Source organism: Erithacus rubecula, assembly GCF_903797595.1.
Source record: "Erithacus rubecula genome assembly, chromosome: 9".
In the NCBI taxonomy this organism is placed as follows: Eukaryota; Metazoa; Chordata; class Aves; order Passeriformes; family Muscicapidae; genus Erithacus; species Erithacus rubecula.
This window is the reverse complement of record NC_136660.1, coordinates 15,748,866-15,768,127: the sequence shown is the minus strand read 5'-3', so window position 1 is coordinate 15,768,127 and position 19,262 is coordinate 15,748,866. Positions and strand designations below refer to the sequence as shown.

The 19,262-nt window shown below is 43.5% G+C and overlaps 1 protein-coding gene across 2 annotated transcripts in view; it reads left to right on the top strand.

The window, feature by feature from the left end:
- The window catches only part of TLL2 (tolloid like 2), a gene marked incomplete at its 5' end in the record, with an annotated part of 84,430 nt that extends 65,480 nt beyond the window's left edge, over nucleotides 1–18,950 (top strand). Inside the window, 10 exons of one of the 2 annotated variants that reach the window (XM_079312804.1) lie at nucleotides 1,837–1,982; nucleotides 2,924–3,119; nucleotides 6,318–6,443; nucleotides 8,186–8,346; nucleotides 9,713–9,893; nucleotides 11,151–11,276; nucleotides 12,040–12,167; nucleotides 12,965–13,178; nucleotides 14,186–14,436; nucleotides 15,603–18,950. In XM_079312804.1, the coding sequence (XP_079168930.1) occupies nucleotides 1,837–1,982; nucleotides 2,924–3,119; nucleotides 6,318–6,443; nucleotides 8,186–8,346; nucleotides 9,713–9,893; nucleotides 11,151–11,276; nucleotides 12,040–12,167; nucleotides 12,965–13,178; nucleotides 14,186–14,436; nucleotides 15,603–15,737 (1,664 nt within the window). In that variant the 3' untranslated portion in view covers nucleotides 15,738–18,950. The remainder of the gene's footprint in view (nucleotides 1–1,836; nucleotides 1,983–2,923; nucleotides 3,120–6,317; nucleotides 6,444–8,185; nucleotides 8,347–9,712; nucleotides 9,894–11,150; nucleotides 11,277–12,039; nucleotides 12,168–12,964; nucleotides 13,179–14,185; nucleotides 14,437–15,602) is intronic. The other variant, XM_079312805.1, reaches the window with a different exon arrangement.
- Between the last annotated feature and the right edge of the window lie 312 nt (nucleotides 18,951–19,262).

The window sequence follows — 19,262 nt, the reverse complement described above, 5'->3', positions numbered from 1 at the left end:
CTCTCCATAATTTATTTGCTGAAATAGGAGATTTTTTAAAAATCTTCTTTAATCCCTATTTCCCTCTTAAGCAAGTTCTGATAATATCTAGTTTCTTTTGCCCTTTACAAAGTGGCTTGCTCAGCTGTTTTGTGACTTCTGTGCTTAGGCAATAAAGGTAGTTTTTAATGCCAGAAGAGATTGCGTATAAGTGTTTAATTTTCTATGAATTTTTGTCCAAAATCTTTCTCTGTTGCCATTAGTTCCTCTTTTTCTTTTGAACTCATCCCTCAAATTTAGCACTGCTTCTCTGTCTTCTGCATTAGTGACAGTGCATATGAGTGGTCATGCATCTGAACTTTTCTGGAAACTGTGGGTGAGGACTGATCTTTGGGTTTGGATTCCTCCAAGTCTTGGCCCTAAAGTTTTCAGAAGATGGGAGGAAAGAGGCAGAAACATGCAGCCACATGACAGTAGAACTACTTGATCCTTAATGACAGTTTATGTAGTGGAAGTGTCCTCTTAGTTCAGTCATTCTGTTCCCCTTCTTTCATGAGAATTAAGATGGGAAGATGGTGGTGGTTTTGCCCTACAGCACTGCTGACAGCCCCAAATTTGCCATCATTATCACCTTCTCAGGCTCTACTAGCAGAGATTATTTCCATTTTGCAGTAGGGCTCTTCCTGAGCGTAACTGATGCTCAGCTGTATGTCAGTGTGAACTTCTGCAGTGGACAGAGGAAATATTTGTTGGCTGTAAGTTTCATGGCTCTTAGAAAAGAAAGTCCTCTGCTCTTGTAGTCCTCCTTCTGTTAGGTGGAGGAGACAGTTCTTTAAAGGGTCCTTCAGAGGTTTTCTCAAGCACCACTTGTAGCTCTCAATATATGAACTCAGATTGCAATCTAAATTGTGCTCTGCAGCTGAATTTTTGGGTGCAACTTTGTGATGGTGCTTTAGCACTGATTCTCTAAGAAAGAGGTTAGCTGCACTAATGCAGCAGTACTTTTAACTCAGTTACATCAGCAGCTTACAGTGCAAGACCAAGACACTGTTACCCAATGCAAGCAACTTGCAGGACACTTCATGGAGACCCATATCTGAACTAATGCAGTGCCTTGTGGGGAGAAGCCACAGGAAGGAAGGTTGATATGTGGCAGGTGTCATTGCAGTTCCTTGTGCTTTCTGAGGTGCTTTTTGTTTACTGGACTTTAGGCATGGCCAAAACATTCATGTGTTTTGTAGGAAACATTAATTTGTGTTTTGCATAATGGGTAACAGGTTTTAGCCTATGATCTTACTTTCATTTCTTACATAGTCTTGCAGACAATTTTGCTGAACTACTGTTGTCTTCAAGATCTTTACCAGCTTTGTATTAAACCAGATTTCCATTAAATTTTCTATTTTAGTGTTTAAACTTACTCTTATATTTGGCACTAAAATGTAATTTTTCATGCACAGCATTCAGGCTGATGGTCTGGTGGTGATCAGCTCAAGTTGTGCTTGTTAATATTGCCATCGTGTGGCTGGATTAGATTTGCAACCTCTCCCCTTCCCATGCCCTCCCCACAGCTTTTCTTGGTCCTTAATGGTGGTAGCAGGTTGAAGGAGTATGAATAACACAAATGTATAAAAATTCTCTGCCCTAATGATCTCACCTCCTGAGGACATTAGTTCAGCAAGATAGGAGATACTGTCATAAGACAAAATCTTAGATTTGTAAAAACAGCCGTGACTTGTGTGTTGTTTCTCTCTAGCAAGCAATACTGAAACAGATTTGATGAGAAAGGTGTCTATGGAGCAGACTTTACCTGCAGAGAAACTTGCAATCTTGTGGGTTTGCTTTTTGTTTTTCATGAAGCTATTTGCGGTGGAGAAATACACAAAGATGCTGGCCAGATCCAATCTCCCAATTACCCAGATGACTACAGACCTTCCAAAGAATGCATCTGGAAAATCACAGTTTCTGAGGGTTTTCACATAGGAATCACATTCCAAGCCTTTGAGGTGAGAAATGTCATTGCATATTATATTACAGATACTATTTTGCTTCTACAATCCTTTAAAATGAAGAAGAAAGTGATAATAAATTTATTATTATTATCATCATCATTATTATCATCATTATTGTTATTATTATATTTTGACTACTTCCGAGTATCATTAACCTTAACAGATGTTTGCTCAGAGATTTTGATTTTTGAAGTTTAAAATATGCTGAGTTTTCAAAAGCTGATGCTCTAGACAGAAGGAATTAGAAGGGACTCAAAAGTATTGATGATGTCAGATAGGGACTCATGAGTCTGTAAAGTTTCACTCCAGTCAAATGGAAGTAAATGGTCACAATCCAGTCAAAAAACTCTAGGTATCATTAGGACGTGTCAGATTGCAGGATGTGACTCCCTGAAGAAACACCATGGTCCCAGATGGCAGACAGATATTGAAGAGCTCACAAAAAGTTTTCTTCTACTGGTTATAGGATGTCTTACACTCTTAGCTACATGCCAGGGATCAGTCTCTGATTACTGATGTTAAGATGGGACTGGACAGGACCTTGGTTGGTGCATAAATCTCATTTATCTCACAGGCTCCTGTGGCTTGTGTGCACCCACCAGAGGGCTGACACCACTACCTTCCCCACAGCTATCCCTTGAACCTTTTTGCCTGTAGTTCTGCTCTGTGTCTTACAGCTTCTCTTGCAAGAGCAGTTTGTAGGCAGTCAGGGGCTGGGTTTCCCTGCAGTTTGGTTTCCACACAGCAGTAGCAGAACTGAGATGTGCCTGGGCTCAAATGCAGTTTGAACTGCAGAAGAGCCCAGTGATTGCCACAGCAAGTACCTAGTTGTGGCCAGTTGTTTGGGGAGCTGGTCTGTGGCCAAAGTGTGTGTCACCAGCCTGGCTGGAAGAGCTCTTGCTAGTGAGGTAGAGCACACACCTTTGCTGTTGCAGATTGAGTGGCACGACGCGTGCTCGTACGACTACCTGGAGATCCGGGATGGCCTCTCTGAACAGAGCCCGCTCCTCGGCCACTTCTGTGGCTATGAGAAGCCTGAGGACATCAAATCCAGTTCAAACAAAGTGTGGATGAAGTTTGCATCTGATGCAACCATCAATAAAGCAGGCTTTGCAGCAAATTTCTTTAAAGGTATGTGATCTAATACCTCTCACAGTCAAAGCTGGGGACAATTCATCCCTCAAGCTGCTGCCATTAACAAATCAATTAATTCTATCCGTCAATTCACACATTATCATTTTATGTACTTGTACTTAGGATTTGTTTGTACAATTTTTTTGCAAATATCAAATTTATGTACAAATTGGAGAGGGGGATGATGCTGAGGCAGGAACACTTCCTCCCTGATTAGGACAGAAATCAGCTCTGCTGGGCTGATATCAGCATTAATGTTGCAAGCTGGATGGAATGTCACCTCCATTTAGCCATGCCAGAGGACACTGACATTTTCAAAGAAGTACTAATACTGCACAAGGAGTGTTAAAAACAACTCTCTGCTAAAGTTCTATTCTAAAAGAAACCTCTGGAGAGAGGGTAAATCTAAATGCAAGTAGAGTCCCAGTAAAAAAATACTGAACCTTTGGGAGACAAAGGTGTTCCTAAACTGAGATTCTCTTCAGGAATATGTAAGATTAAGATTTTTAAATTTTTTCTTTTTTTTAAGAACTGAACCCCAGAAATTGTTTTTTACCAGCATCCTGGTGACTTGATAAAGGCAAGAACCAAATATCTAACTGCTTGAGAAAATACCTGTGGAGCTGCTGGGGGGAAGACAGTCATGCTTGTCTTAGGTTCAGTGGCACTTGCACAGAAATAATGGTTATAATACCAATATTTGGATTGCATAAGTCCTTTATTTATTTCTACCTTAACTTTTGTCTCGTGTTAAGGGTGTCATGGTCCGTTTAGGTTTCTCAGATTTTCAGGAGAACGTATTCCCTGAACCAAACTTTATTTCATGAACTTAAGACTTCAACAAACAAACATGTCAGGGCTGAATCCCCTTGGCTCAGACTAGTCTATCCTATAAATTTACTTATTCACCATTCAAGGCACAAAATGTCGTAACTTATAACCCATAATTCTTAAACCACGCACTTAAGTGCAAAAAAAACCCCAAAAGGTAAATAAAGTTTAATTCACAGATTATATTGGCCTGCAAATTTGAGAGGTCTTAATGGACTGTGACAAAGGGTGATTGCAAGATCACTGGCAAATACTGTGACATTTGATCTGAGTCCCTGGACAACTCTCACAGTACCTAGACTTCCTTGCTTAAATTTCTCAGGTTCCATAAAGGCACAGAGAATACTTCTTGCTGAAGATATTTTGGCTCCTTTCAGGAGTGGACAGTGCAGGCTGACTGTGGCAGAGATGTCTTTCAGAGATTAGCACAGCATGGAGACACAGCAAGTAATTCTCTAAAATTTGAGTTTTACCTACAAGATTGTAGGGGAAGAAAGTTATACCTGAACTTTGAAGTGCTTTCTCTGTGATACAGATAGTCAGAAACAAAGTTGTTTCTTTTTTTTTAAATGTAAAAATGTGTGAACTTGCACACTAGTACAACTGGAGACCCAGATATTTTCTGTGGAGGTTGTGCTGGCAGACCAGTTATTTCAGTGCCTGCTCAGACTTCTCATGTCTGAACCAGAAACCATGCAGTTATGGATGGTTAGAGCATTTTTAAGTTCATGCCAGTAAATTCAGCTGAGGAGTGTTTTTGCTTGAACCAAGCATCACAGTAGTCCTAGCAGCACAATTTCCAGCCAGCTTGCACTGTGGACAGAGCTGATTTCTGTGTGCAAAAGCTGTGTAGACACATGTGCAGGCTACGTGTGGAGTTTGAAACTGGAATCTGAAGTCTGCAGTCTCTGCCTGCATATCCAGCAGGATTGTGGCTATGGGCACTGCATGGGCAAAGGGAGCAAATTAGATGGCTCTGCAGGCACTCTTCAGATTCCTTCTCATAGCTGATTGAGCAATGGGTAAGCTTTGCCTTAATGAATTATGGAAGGAATAGAGCTTCAAATAAATGTCTTACAACACAAAGAAAATAGCAGCCTAAAAATCAGATCTAAGGATGGAATTGAATGCCATGCTTTGTGAGAACATGCAATTATAGTGTCTAAGTTTTCAGAGAAAATAAATCTGCAATCAGCTTAGAGAGCATAAACCATTGGTCACACCCAAGATGCATTGCCAGGAAAATATGGAGAGCAAGTACCTCATGTCCACCCAGTCAGGTATATCTCATGTGATATCTCCAGGAGTATTCTTGTTAATTATCTTCAATTTGGCAGCTAATTGTTTGTATCAATGAAGCCTATTTTATATGGCTGAAGTGTTAGTTCATCTACTTGGAGTGGGGGAGAAGAATAAGGAGGAGCAGCAGGGTCAAGCACTGCCTGTGGCTCCCCATCCCCTCCTGCCTTTGCACACCCATGGCTTTGCTGAGTGTAACTTGTAGGGGTACAAGGCAAGGGGAGAGGGGCTTGGAGAGAAGTTGAGCCAGGAAGGGGAAGCAGAAATATGTTTTCTCTAGGTGTTTGAATGTATTTGTTTCCAGTTTTTGTTTCCCCATACCTAAATAAGCACTCAAATATTTATATTGATTGGCAGTAAATTAAGTTAAGTTCCCCAAAACTGAGTCTGTTTGAACAGAACAGTAATTGGTGGATAATTCATCTGTCTCAACCCAGGACTTTCTTGCTCTTATTTTTCTTGTTTTCTTCCTCATTCCATGGGAGTGGCAGGCCAGGGAGTGAACCAGCAGCTAGGTGGGAATTTGGCTGCCAGCTGAGGCTAACCCATCATAGCCATGTTTATAAAACCATCTGTTAAGGGGTGCATGTGGAATCAGGGGTCAGGGTGAGAAGCCAATATCTTTATATTAAAATGTCAGTTTAGGTTGTTGAGACATGATTGAAGAACCTGACTTCAAAGTCTAGGATAGCAAGAGTTCATGTGCCTGTGAGCAGGCAGAACTGATTGTGTGTCCTGCCAGCTTCCATGGGGTATGACCTCCCTCAGCCCCATCGCTGTGTGTGCCACGATGGGCTGGTTCCTGGGAGCTCTGGTTACTCAAGAGTATGAGGAAATTAAAGCAAACAAAGCAAAGCCCAAAAAAAGGTGTATGAGAGCAGAAGTTTTTACAGGAGGCAGAGTTTGTCTGCTTGTGTCCAGAAGCAGCTTTGCTGCAGTGCCTGCCCCACAGTCCTGGCTCAGCAGCCAGTGCTCTGTTCCTGCTGTCCAGAAGGGCTGCATGGGGAATAGCAGGGTGTTTGGGTGGTCAGGAAAGTGCCACTTGCTCTGGTTTTCCCCTGACAGAGATGGATGAGTGTTCCCTGCCGGACAATGGTGGGTGTGAGCAGCACTGCGAGAACACGCTGGGCAGTTACAAATGCACCTGTGAGCCTGGCTATGAACTGACAGCTGATAAAAAGAGCTGTGAAGGTAAGTACAGATTGAGCCATCTGACTGCAGGATAAGTAATACAGCGAAAAATGGAATTGAACAGTCTTGGAAGTGATTTCCTTGCCCCTGCATCCTCTTTATTTCACTTTATCTTCCCCAGCTATTTTTTTTTTTTTTTTGTTAATATCAACCATTGAAAAACAACTTTTGGTCAAAAAAAATCCTAAAAATACTCTGATTTATACTGCCAAACACCCCTAAAACCAGTTGTCCTTCATGGCCAGAGATTGCTGTTCAGACCAGATGTCCCACAGTGCAACAGCATAAGGGAAGTAGGCATTACAGCCTAACCAATGAGTGCCCCAAAAGTATTTCAATCTAATGCTGAATTTATTGGCTTTTCAAAAAGGAATTTAAATAAATTTTATTTTATTTATATAATTTAAATAAAAATATCAATGTTTTGTCTGCATGCAAAACAGGCTTTTCCATCCTGAGGAGAATTTTCCTCCCTTCCTCTTTTACGGAGGAAGACACCCCCATGTCTATAATAGAAGCTGTTTATGTCAGCTTTCCAGAGAGTTAATCTCATGCAACAAGTGTTGCTTCTGCCAACAATACAGCTGTTGGTGTGCTGAGAATCCATCCACTGTTCTTGTCTCAAAACTCTCTAGGAACATTTAGGGAGCTCCACATGCTTTCAGTGGTGCTCTAACATCACCTGGTTTGCCCTGACTTTTGCTTTTGTCAAATTGTTTGGGTAAGAGTGCTATTGACTTGGTGAGGGCAGTCAGGTGTGTGCAAAAGGCTTTTGAAAGCTTTTTATTTTTTAAGTTATTTCTTGCAATTTTAGCAAGCCAATTGCTAAGTTGCTATAACTTGGCAGGGTTTTTTTCTGAATTTCACTCTTAACCTCCTGTTTTAAACTTAATTTGTGGGCAAAACAGAAAGGATAGTCTTTGAAACCATAGCAATATATAGCAGAATAAATTGCTTTTTTTTTTCTTCCAAAACTACTTACTTGCTAGTCTATTTATATTGAAGCTGCTCCCTTGGGTTAGTCCTCTCAATGCAAAATTATGCTGGGAACGAGACACAGAAAGCTTTTATCCCTGTGGGTTTTGAAGATGTGGCCATATCTCATTATTCTCAAGAAACAGCAAGAAAAAAAATTGCTTTGTTGCAAATAGAATTTTGAAGGAAATTGAAGTTTACTCCTTTGAGGTAACAGCCCTGCCCTCCCACAAGAGGATGAAGCTGAGATGTCTTAAATTTTTAAAGGAAATGAGACAATAAAGCTAAGTCTTGTCTTTGCCTTCAACTTTCCCTAGAGAAGATGCAGTCTAAATATAATAAACCAATGAAGAGTTGACAGGAATGTCTTCCCCAGGATTCCATTATCTTGTAATTATTCCATTACTGATAGACTTGCAATAGTAGGGTTTGTAGCACTGAGTGTAGGTGAATTTACCAAGCTGGCCTTTACAACTGTGTTGTGCATGTCAAGTCTACTGATTCACAGTAAGCCCAAGGACAGAGTTAAGAGGAATTTACATGGTGGCTCTCAGGGCCACAGCCTCACTGGGTGTGTTTGACTGGTGATTTACAGCAGGTGAACTTTCTGTCTTCACACTTCCCAGCATTTTAAGCCTGTTCTGGAAGCTGGGATTTGAAATGTGCCACCAGCCAGGATCTGGTTCATTTGCTAGTTAACACTGTGGCCCGGTCTGTGTGTCTGAACAGAACCAAGTAAAACTTGTGTTCATTTATTGCCTCTCCAGCTGCCTGTGGGGGCTTCATCACCAAGCTCAATGGGACCATTACTAGCCCTGGATGGCCCAAGGAATATCCTACTAACAAAAACTGCGTCTGGCAGGTGGTAGCTCCAGCCCAGTACCGGATCTCTCTGCAGTTCGAAGTGTTTGAGCTGGAAGGCAATGATGTACGTAACCAGTCCCTGCATCTCAGAGGTGGGACTACTGGCTAAATCACAGCTGGATGAATCCTTGGGGTACAAGGAACAGGAGGCTCTGTCTTACTGGTGGAGCTTCTGGTTGTTTTCCCACCCTCAAAGTAATTACACTGATAACAGTGGCTGTTCTCCTTGAAGTCTGGATTTGCTTTCTCTATAGAGTGGAAGAATTAAAGCTGTTCTATTATAAGTGGATGCAGTGGTTTAACCCAATCTGGCAACTAAGCACCACACAACTGCTCATTCACTTTCCCCCATTGGAATGGGGGAGAGAATCAGAAAGGTGAAAGTGAGAGAAACTCAAGGGTTGAGATAAAGGCAGTTTAATAGATAAAGCAAAAGCCACTCATGCAGGCAAAGAAAAATGAGGAATTAGTTCACTGCCTCCCATGGACAGGCAGGTGTTCAGTCATCCTCAGGAGAGCAGGGCTCCATCACACATAATAGTTACTTGGGAAGACAACATCATTCCAAATATCTCCCCCTCCTCCTTCTTCCTTCTACTCATTTTATATACTGGGTATGGTGTCCTGTGGTATAGAATATCCATTTGGTCAGTGAGGATCAGCTGTCCTAGCCATGTCCCCTCCCAACTCCCTGAGCACCCCCAGCCTCCTCACTGGTGGAGCAGTACAAGAAGCAAAAAAATGTCTTGACTCTATGCAACTCCTACTCAGCAATAACAAAACATCTTGATATTATCAACCCTTTTCTCAGCACAAATCCAAAACACAGCCCAGTACCAGTCATTGTGAAGAAAATTAAATCTACCCCAGCCAAAACCAGCACAATGGGCTTCTTTTCTGTACTAGTTTTGCATAATTGTAGGTATTTTCCATCCCTAATAGGTGTCCCACCTCGTACCTCCCCAGTGCTGCTTTTGCAGGAAAATGGTTGGAAATTAACAATGAAGTAGAGCTCTTCAAGGATAAAGGAAATAACAGGAAAAAAAGTCTGTTCTCTGCCGTGCACGGTGGAGTTTGAACAAAGCATTCAGGTCTGAGTTTCCCTACTGAAAATGGGAGCAGTGGCATTTCCATAATTCAGGAGGCTGCTAAAGTTCATTCAACACTGTCAGGTTCTTGGATAAGGTGGAAATAATTACTTTTGCTAAATTCAATGGAACCTTTGCTATTCTGAGAAACACACTCATGTTTTAAGATCAGGGCAGCAAGTGGAGGGGTGAGAAAACTGACAGAGGAGATTTTGGGCAAGTTAGGAGTTCAGTTGAGTACAGGGCTGTTTCTGTTCCTTCTCAGTGAAGCCTCTGTCCCCTTCCTCTGAAACGCTCTGTTCCAAGGCCACAGAGCTGAGGAATCTCTTGCTCTCTTGGCAGGTCTGTAAGTATGACTATGTTGAGGTTCGCAGTGAGCTGCCTTCTGATTCCAAGCTACACGGCAAATTCTGCGGCTCGGAGAAGCCCGAAGTGATCACATCATACGGCAACAACGTGAGGCTGGAGTTCAAATCAGACAACACTGTCTCCAAGAAAGGCTTTAAAGTTCACTACTTCTCTGGTATGTGACTGGATTGTTTCACTTAGCTGTCTCCTCTGGCTGAACCTCATGGTTTTAGTGAACTTTGTTCAGCATCCTGCCAGAGCCTGACATGGTTCGTTACATTTAAAAGCATGGTTGCTCTGTTCTGTGTCACCTTCTTCTTGGGTTCTCAGTGTATGATCCAGTTTCATAGTGTGGTATCAGGAAGATGCATGAGTTCCATCAATGCCTCCAGTCCTACAGCAGGAAGCAATATGGAACCTAACCCTAGAAGTTATTTCTGTCCCTAGAGCATTAAAGGAAAGTTTTCTCCTCTGAAACTAGAAGATTTAGAAGATTTCCAGTAGTGTTCTATATAGCAATCATTCCCATCAAAGCAGCATGTACTAGTGGAAGTTTTTAATCCTCTGTTCTCAACCCTTTCTCAGTGTTGCCAACCTTGTTGGCAGGCAGTACTGGATGCTGTCTGTCATTTGGAAGGAGAAATTCAATTTTGTTCTGTCTTTTCAGCAGAGTCCTAGGAGTATTGATGCTTTTGAAGAGAATGATCAGGAAAAACAGCCTTGAACTAGGACAGATACAGAGTAGAATGAGGGCTAAGGGTTTGACTTATTAAATCTAAGAAGGAAGAAAGGATGGGGTGGGTATGATTCATCTAGAAATACATTTGGGAGTGAGGAGACAGATTAAGTTAATAAGAGGGCATTATCCCAAGAAAAACTGGAGATAAATTTCTTATAAATTAAACTGGGCTGGAAACCATGAGCAGATCCTATGCTCAGAAAGTAAGATTGAGGAATGCATAGTCCTGAACACACAGGAGTCAAGATCCACTGGGGATTATTTCAGCTTCAGGGAGGAGCTTAGACCTTAGATCTTCTTCATCACCTGTTTGAGCTCAGGCAGAGCTATTTAGATATGGAGGCTCATCAGAGCATATAAAAACTTGAAAATATAAAGTAGATTTTTACCTCAGCTAGTGAATTTGTGAATTTCCTGGACTCTATTCTTATAGAATGAGATGCTATTCTAGGTTTCCATTAGACAGGAGTCTTTAGCCAATAAACTTACATTACAAAATACAACATATTTGGGATGCATTTTATGGAATGTGAGGCAGTTGAAGAGAACAGGATCTGGGCTAAAAAGCTGACTGGACTAATCCAGCAGCAGAATTGGAGGTTTGCATTGCTATCTGCCAGCCTGGGTGTGGGGCTCTCAGCTGGTGACTGTGGTATCGTGTGTCACTGTCAACTGTTGGTTTGATCCTGCCAGACAAGGACGAGTGCTCCAAAGACAATGGTGGCTGCCAGCACGAGTGCATCAACACCTTTGGGAGCTATATGTGCCAGTGCAGAAATGGCTTCATACTGCATGAGAACAGCCATGACTGTAAAGAAGGTAAAGTCCCCACTCCTGCCCTTGGGAAAGCCAAGGTACTTCAAACACTGTAAGCAAGGCACTTAAAAAGCCCCACCAGCTGAAAAACTGGCTAGAAATAGGACCATTCCCATTCCTCAGTCTTGCTCTCTGCATGCCCACAGGGTGGGGCAGGGTGGGGATGAGAAATTGGACTTGCAAAAGGAGCAGTTGTGGGACATCATCATTAGACTGGTCACTGCTGCTTCATTTAGTTAGTGTTTGAGTCAGAAGAGAAAGGATGGGCTGGTCTAACCATCTTCTGGTGCCAAAACTACCTTTCTTCCTGCACCCCTATCCCTGCTACGTGCTCCCATGGCTTTCCTGTATATGGTCTCTGGTCCTTGTGTGACCTCTCCATAAGCTGATACAGCTCTCCAAATGGGCAAAACAATGCAAGGCTGAGATAGCACCAGAGTCAACAGTGTGGAGGGCTAGACAGCATGGCCCTAGGAACAGGACAGATGGGGTGAAGGAGTAGGAGAAGGATTAGGGTGTGAGGACATGGGTTAGGTGAATGAGGCCCAGGGAAATGAGGGAGTCCATTTCACCATCTGTCAGGTTAGCTCAAAAAAAATACAGCACAAACCCACCAGAGCTGTGGAGTAATAGTAAAAGGTCTTGTTTAGTATATGAAGCCTTCTGTCTCTGCCCTGTAGAGGGTCCCAGTGGGCACAGAGGACCATGTAGGACACTGCAGGGTTGCCATGTGAGACTTGCCCCAATGTGATTTCTCTCTCCCAAGCTGGCTGTGAGCACAAGCTGAGTGGTGCAGAGGGAATGATGAGCAGTCCCAACTGGCCTGACAAGTATCCCAGCAGGAAAGAGTGCACCTGGGACATCTCTGCAACACCTGGCCACCGGGTGAAAGTTGTGAGTAACCACACAGTGGGCATGTGAGGCAAGAAGCAGCCTGGTTGTGAGGAGCTGAAGTGACTTCCCACCACCACTGTGTGAGTGGGGGGCTGATGCTCTCTCTCAGGTCCTGCTTGGGGTTCTTGGAGGCTCTTGGAGAGGTTTTTAGGAGGCTGCCCTGGCTTGTAAAAGGGCACAAGGTCTCAGAGGGACACAAGGCAGAGGAGAGGCAGCTTGGAGGAGATCCAGCAGATGACAACTGTGGAGTATTGCCCTCCATAAACAGATGGTATAAATGCCTCCCACCCCTACCCGTCCTGCTGAGCCATTGTTGGGGCCATATCTACACAAGGTGGTGGCTGAGCCAGCCCCCAGCCCCTCTGAGGGAGAGGTATCAGGCCCATTCTACAGCATGACCTGATGCAAATGGCAGGACTAATGCCTAAAGCTGTGCAGATGGCCCATGTATTGGGGGAAATAATCCCTGTGCTCAGGGGAAGTAATCATCACACCATCTGGTGTGCTGGGTAGAATTCCTATCCAGAAGAGTAAGTGTTATAAGGCTTGCAGTTGATAACTGCAGCCATGCACCCATGTGAGGCAGCAAGGCAGAGGCTACACAGCACACTGATTGGGAATTCTGATCTTTGCCACCCTGAGATCACTCTGATCTGAAAGCACATTATTCTGTTTTAGTTAGTGGGGAGAGTGGCACAGATGTTCAATTTGATCTGTTTCTCACTTGGCATTCCACCCTATGCTAAATTGCACACTCAGATTTACAGCTGTCTTAATTCTCCATATTCTTACTCTAGACCTTCAATGAATTTGAGATTGAGCAGCACCAAGAATGTGCCTATGACCACTTGGAAATGTATGATGGGCCCAACAGCAAGTCACCTATCCTTGGCCGCTTCTGTGGCAGCAAGAAACCAGACCCTGTAGTGGCTTCTACCAACAAGATGTTCCTCAGGTTTTACTCTGATGCTTCTGTGCAAAGGAGAGGTTTCCAAGCAAAGCACAGCACAGGTAAGTGGTTGCCTGCCAATACCCCAGTGCCAAAAGATTTCCCTCAAGTCTCACTACACTACTTGCTAGGTATAAACAGACACACCTTTCTCCTAAATAAGCTTAGCCTAAGTTTTAAGTGGTGTACATTCTGTTCCCAGACTGCTGCCAGTACCATACCATGAATACCAGCTCCCATAACAGCTCAGAATTCTCTTGGTATTAGACATTCCTGTTCATGCTCTTTTGTTTAGATTGGAAGTATTTGATTGAGCAACAATCTGTTTTGATCCACATCAACCATTGGAAAAGGAGGTGATGCAATTTAGCCCACCCTCAGAACAGGCCCACATTTGATTATGGTAGAAGCAGAGCTGTGCTGTGGACAGACACAGCTTGAGCCTCCTGTCTGTGGCAGCACAGAGGTGTGCATGTTGTGGCAACATTAATTCCTTTGAAATCCCTTCCACTGTAAATAGATGGAATATGCTCAAAGTGGCTGTGCACATGGCACTGTGAAGAAGTGTCTTCCTCATTGGCTGTGGGAAAACTCTGCTAAAGCACACATGTTCTGCACAAACATAGGGCTACTTTTGTGCATTGTGTGGCCAGAAAAGGATTGTTTTGGTCCCCATTTTTCTGATCTGTTTCTGCTTCCTGCTGACAAAATACAAGGGGTCAGAATTTCATCTACAGGACAAGTGCAAAGAACAAAGCAATTGCTTTCTAATACAATTTCCCAGAGTGGGTGTCAAGAACCCCTATCCTGACAGTTCAAACTGATCACCTCTTTCCATATGTGTTTTGTACCACAAAAACCAAGTTCCTCAAAGCTCTGTGGGTCTTTGGGTTCATGGTTGACTCTAGAATTCACTGGTTTATTGTAGTTTGGTGCAGTGTTGAATTACCTTCTCTATTGTACTTCAAACTGGAGGTCTTGTCTGCTTGTGACTAACCCAAGCATGGGATGAGTCTTTGTTGTGAGTAAGGACATTGAGAGACTGTTATGTGTCCTTTTCTCCTTTCAGAGTGTGGTGGGCTCTTAAAAGCTGAAGTACAAGCTAAGGATCTGTATTCCCACGCTCAGTTTGGGGACAACAACTACCCAGGCCAAGCCAACTGTGAATGGGTGATTGTAGCTGAAGATGGTTATGGGGTGGAGCTGATATTCCAGCTGTTTGAGATCGAGGAGGAGGCTGACTGTGGGTATGACTACATGGAGGTTTATGATGGTTATGACAGCACTGCTCCCCGTCTGGGACGCTTCTGTGGCTCGGGGGTAAGCCTGGGAGTGGTGATTGCAGAGGGGTGGCTGAGGGGGGCAAGGAACTATCCTCATACTGCTTTTGGAGAGGTGCAGCTGTCACTAACTGGTACTGAGAATGCTTTGTGGCTGGGTTTTGCTTCTTTGCCTTCTGCAGGACATCACAGCCATTTTATCTGATGCACAGTGTTGTCTGGAAATTCTTGCTGACTGACTGTCCTTTTGACCCCGGGGCCATGTACAGCACCATGAGACTGCCACTCTGCTGTGCCCCAGCCCTGCCATGGAAGTGTTGTGTAGATGTGGGAAAGGCTTCCAAAGGCCAGTTTCATCCTCTGCTGCTTCCTGCCACAAGCCAAGTTATGTTGTGGCCATGCTGTGGCAAGAATGAACAGTGGGGACTTAGAGCTGTGTGATGCTTGCTGCCTTTAAGCTGTCTCCTAAACTGTCACCTGCATCCCCATTACCAGGAGTGGCTCTAGCATGAGTAATGGTTTGTGGTTTTTGAAATCAGAAGGTCTGTATTTGATTTCTCCAGGCCTTCAGCAGTGAAATGGAGGTGTTTCTTATTGAATGCAAAGAGAGACAATCAGGGAGCAGGTGTTTGAAAAAATTCTCACAAACTGGGGAAATGATCTGGAAAGTAAACAAAGGCATAGCAGCTTGGTCAGAAGAAGCTCAGGGCAGCTTGGTAGTAATCTACCTACCTGCACGCTGACACATGAAGAATGGTTGGTAAAGGGAAGCACAAGGAGATTGCAGCAGGTCACAACAGTGTGGGACATAGCCAGAATTGTCATGTAAGATAAGTACCTGAGTTATGTGAACCCTGGGAGAGCCTCAGCTGCCAAACAGGTTCCAGTTTCTATTGTCTCCTGAAAAGACAATAACAAATTAGAGTAAAGCTGAAGATGGGAACAAAAATATTCAGGGAGGCCTGTGTAAAAAGTAACTGGAATTATAGAGTGGCATTGTAGAGTGGACAGGCACCAGTCTTCAAACATAAAGAGCAAAGGAATGTGCTTAGAAAGGCAGATCAGGGCAGGAGTACAGAGCATTCAGCTTCATGTTTACTGGTCAGTCTGTGTTCACTGTGGACTTAAACTCTAATATCATGGTGCAGACAGTTATTTAGTGTGCATACTTGACCACTGTGTACTGTCTTCTTTCCTCTTCTGCAGCCTCTGGAAGAAATCTACTCTGCAGGAGATTCCATTATGATTCGATTCCATACAGATGACACCATCAACAAGAAAGGATTTCATGCCCAATACATAAGTACCAAATTTCAGGATGCATTGCACATGAGAAAATAGTTTGACTGCTCCTCACAGATATTCCCCATCTGAAGATTGAGACATTAAACTGTGATCTTTGTCTTTTTTTTTTTTTTTTAAAGCTCCTGTGCACTTGGCCAAAAGCAGTGTACAGTATTTTCTGTAACTAAAACTAAATCCAGTCTCAAAGGTTTGCCTCTGCAATTATTAGCATGACCCTTTCTTATTAACCTACCCAGGACCAAAAAATTGTCTTTTGATCATACCTGCCAGGGCATAAACATTGTATTTTGCACAACTTGCCATGGGGCTGAATGAAGACTGAACTTGAACTGAGAATAGCCTTCATCTCTTGTATATCTTGTTTCTAGGTGACATTTCCCAAGCATCCACATGAGCTATCTGAACATATTTTCTGGAGCAGGTGTTTTGGACAGACAACCAGTAGGATTTTTTCAAAGGACTTTGTGAGCCACCTGCTCTCCCCTACCTGCCCCAACTACTCTGTGCAATAAGAGAACAGCCAGGTGGCTGTGCCTGCATCGCTGTTTCTGTCCTCTCTGTTATTGTCTTGCTTCTTGTTGAGTGGAGAGCAAGGCAGGAGACAGGGATAGTCTCTTCAGGGCTCCTAGCTACTTGGATTCCAGGGAAGGAGAAGAACCCAGTGTTTGGTTTGTAGCAATTATCATGGTATATGTTGAATGGAAGTACTTCAATGCAGTGCCCAAGGGAAGGGTGGTGGCTGACACAGAAATCCTGTGGTGGGATGCAAGGCATCACTGTGTGATGGTGGCAAAGCTCAGTGACAGGAGTGCTGACAGCGTGCTCCAGTTACACCACCGTGCAAAGCAGCTCAGGAGGCTGTGGCAGCAGTCCAGGCACTGTCTTAAATAAGGAATCTCCTTCTCACTCCACCCATGCCTTCTTTACACTGCTTCCTGTCCTTGCTACCACTTCCCTGTGAGCCCTTCCTTTTCACAGCTGAGCTGCTCTCCCCAGGGCTCCCTACCAAACCTAGGAGTGCTCTGTGGCTTCAGCTGGCCAGAACATCTCACTGAGGGAAGCTCTGGGGCAGGGGTAGTAGGGTGTCCCTGGGGCAGAGGGACACAACCCGTGCCACAGGTCAGCTTTGGTGATCTCTGGGAACCTGTCAAACGTGTGCAGGCTGCAGGCATGGTGCTAGGGGTGGAAGAGTTCTGCTTTCTGCTTCCTCCCCCTTTGTCACTGGTGCATGGCCCAGTCTCTTAACTTCATGGCAAGGGTGCAGGTGAGATGGTGACTGACTTAGAGTGCTCAGAGCTGTAAGGCTCAGACATGTTCTTGTTCGCTTGTGAAAGCTACCCAGCCACAGGCTTGAAGAATTAATATGTAGCTTGGTGCTTCTTTCAGAAAAACATAAGGAAAAGTGTGTTTTAGGGAAACCACTGTAACTGAGCAGTTGACATGGGAGGAAAAAAATACTTTATTCTGAATGTTTTATTAAGGCACTCATGGGCAATTATGAGCTACAAGCTGAGGTATGTTAGCTTTAATAAAGTATTTATAATCCAAGGATTACTATGTTTACATAACCATTGTGCTGTCAGGCTTTGGAGTGGCACCTCCTCTCTTGTGGAGACTGTGTGACTGTGGAGAAGTGTGGGGCCAGTGCCACTGTCCGACACAAACAACATTCCTGGAGATAAGGGCATTTTCAGATGGATAATAAATAGACCCAGCCCTCTCCAGAAATCCCTTAATAGATTATGGTCCAAGTATTGTGAATACTAGGAGAAGCAAATGCATGAAAATATTTTCTTGCTTAGAACAAGAAAAGTAAAGTAATTTATACACACACACACAGAGGATTATATGTATATAAAATGTGCATGTAGAAGACGAGTAGTCAAAGCCTTAATAAGTGTAATGTGAACAATACTGTACCATTGACTATAGCTTTATTGCAGACTGTATAAAATCCTGTTATCTCTGTTTTGGTTTTGCTTTTTTTGGTTTTATTTTAGCTCTTTGTTTCCTTTTTTTCAAATTTTGTGGCATTTTTACAGGCAAGACCTCTGATCTCAAGCTGTTTGACCATGCAGGTCTGGGGAAGTGAGCTCTGCTAAATGGTGTGTGTGTTTGTCCTTCTCTTTCTTGCTGCAGTTCAAGCAAAATTACAGTAACTCAGGTCTGGAAAGAAAAGCATGGCATCAATCCCTGTGAAACAGAAGCAGAGTTTCAGGTGGCAGGCAGCAGTTCAAGTTTCCTGACCTTTTAGTAGCAGCAATGGCTCTAGGGAAAAGTTACTGTAGCAGGTTCCCATGTACTTTAAGATCTTTGTTCCAGGGTTCTGATAATTTCCCATCCACCCCAGACTGGTTTGATGCAGATGCTTGCAATGTGGTTTGACATATCTACTACACTTGTTAGTGCTCATCCAGGTGTCTTTTGTGACAGTGTGTTCACAAATGTTATACTGTGCATTCCAACCAATGATCTATGTAGAATATTTCTGCTGTACTGACTGGACTTAACAGTCAATAATTCTAAATGAGTGAAATTTTCATAAGAAAAAAATCAAACCCTCTGATGTGTGAATATGTATTCTGGTCTTTGTGTGGTTTTACATTTCACTAACTAAAATAATTTTTAGAGGGGGAGAAGAAGAGGGTGTGGGGACAATCACAAATGTACCTGTGCCCAGAGCAAATCTCTGCATTCATTAAAGACTGTGGATTCAGTTGCACATTCTGTTGTATGCATGCATTTTCCACTTCCTTGAGGGGAGGAAATTTCTTATTACAAGGAAATTCCTTGTTCTGCCAACTGTTGTTTGTGTGTACTTCTGATACCAGGAAAGAACTTCTGTGTGGGCACTGGGTTTGTACTGGCTATTGCAATCAAGGGAGCATTTAGAAAGTGGGGCAGAGTAACAAGTTGGCCAGCCAAAGGGCTGCATTGTCCATGTGTTGCTCACACTTCAGAGGGCTGAGATGCAGGTTTGCAGTGATGAGTATCAGGGATCTGGGAATCACTCCTTAAGTATTTTTCAGAGGACTAGCTCATGTGCTACAGGCTATGGCCTTCAGCAGCAGGTCCCAAAGACCCAGAGATATGAAACTCCTCTGTGAAGGGCAGCAGGATGAGGCAGATGTTCCTTACTGCAAAATTTTAGTCTGCTTTCTGTGGCAGCAAAATGCTGATAAGGCAGTACCTAAAATGCTTTTCTTTCTTTCTGTCCACTGCTTGATGTTTACCCTGCTTGCTAAGGATTATGTCTATGTTCTTTCCCCAACACACACCTAATTAATTTGTGTCCCACCACCCAGAACAGTTACAGTGGTGTGTGTCACAGCTACCCAAACCTTCATGGTATCTGAATTTCCTCCCAGCTGTTCCCAAAGGCAAAGCAGCAATGGAGATTAAGTAAGAAATAAGCACCTCCATGTAGCCTCCTGCACCAGAGTACCATGGCACAATATGACCCAGTTGCATGAATTACTTCAGACAAAGAAAGATGCCTCAGACCAGACAGGCTCACTGGGATCAGCATCAAGCCATAGAAATCTTCCACTTTGTCCTGAC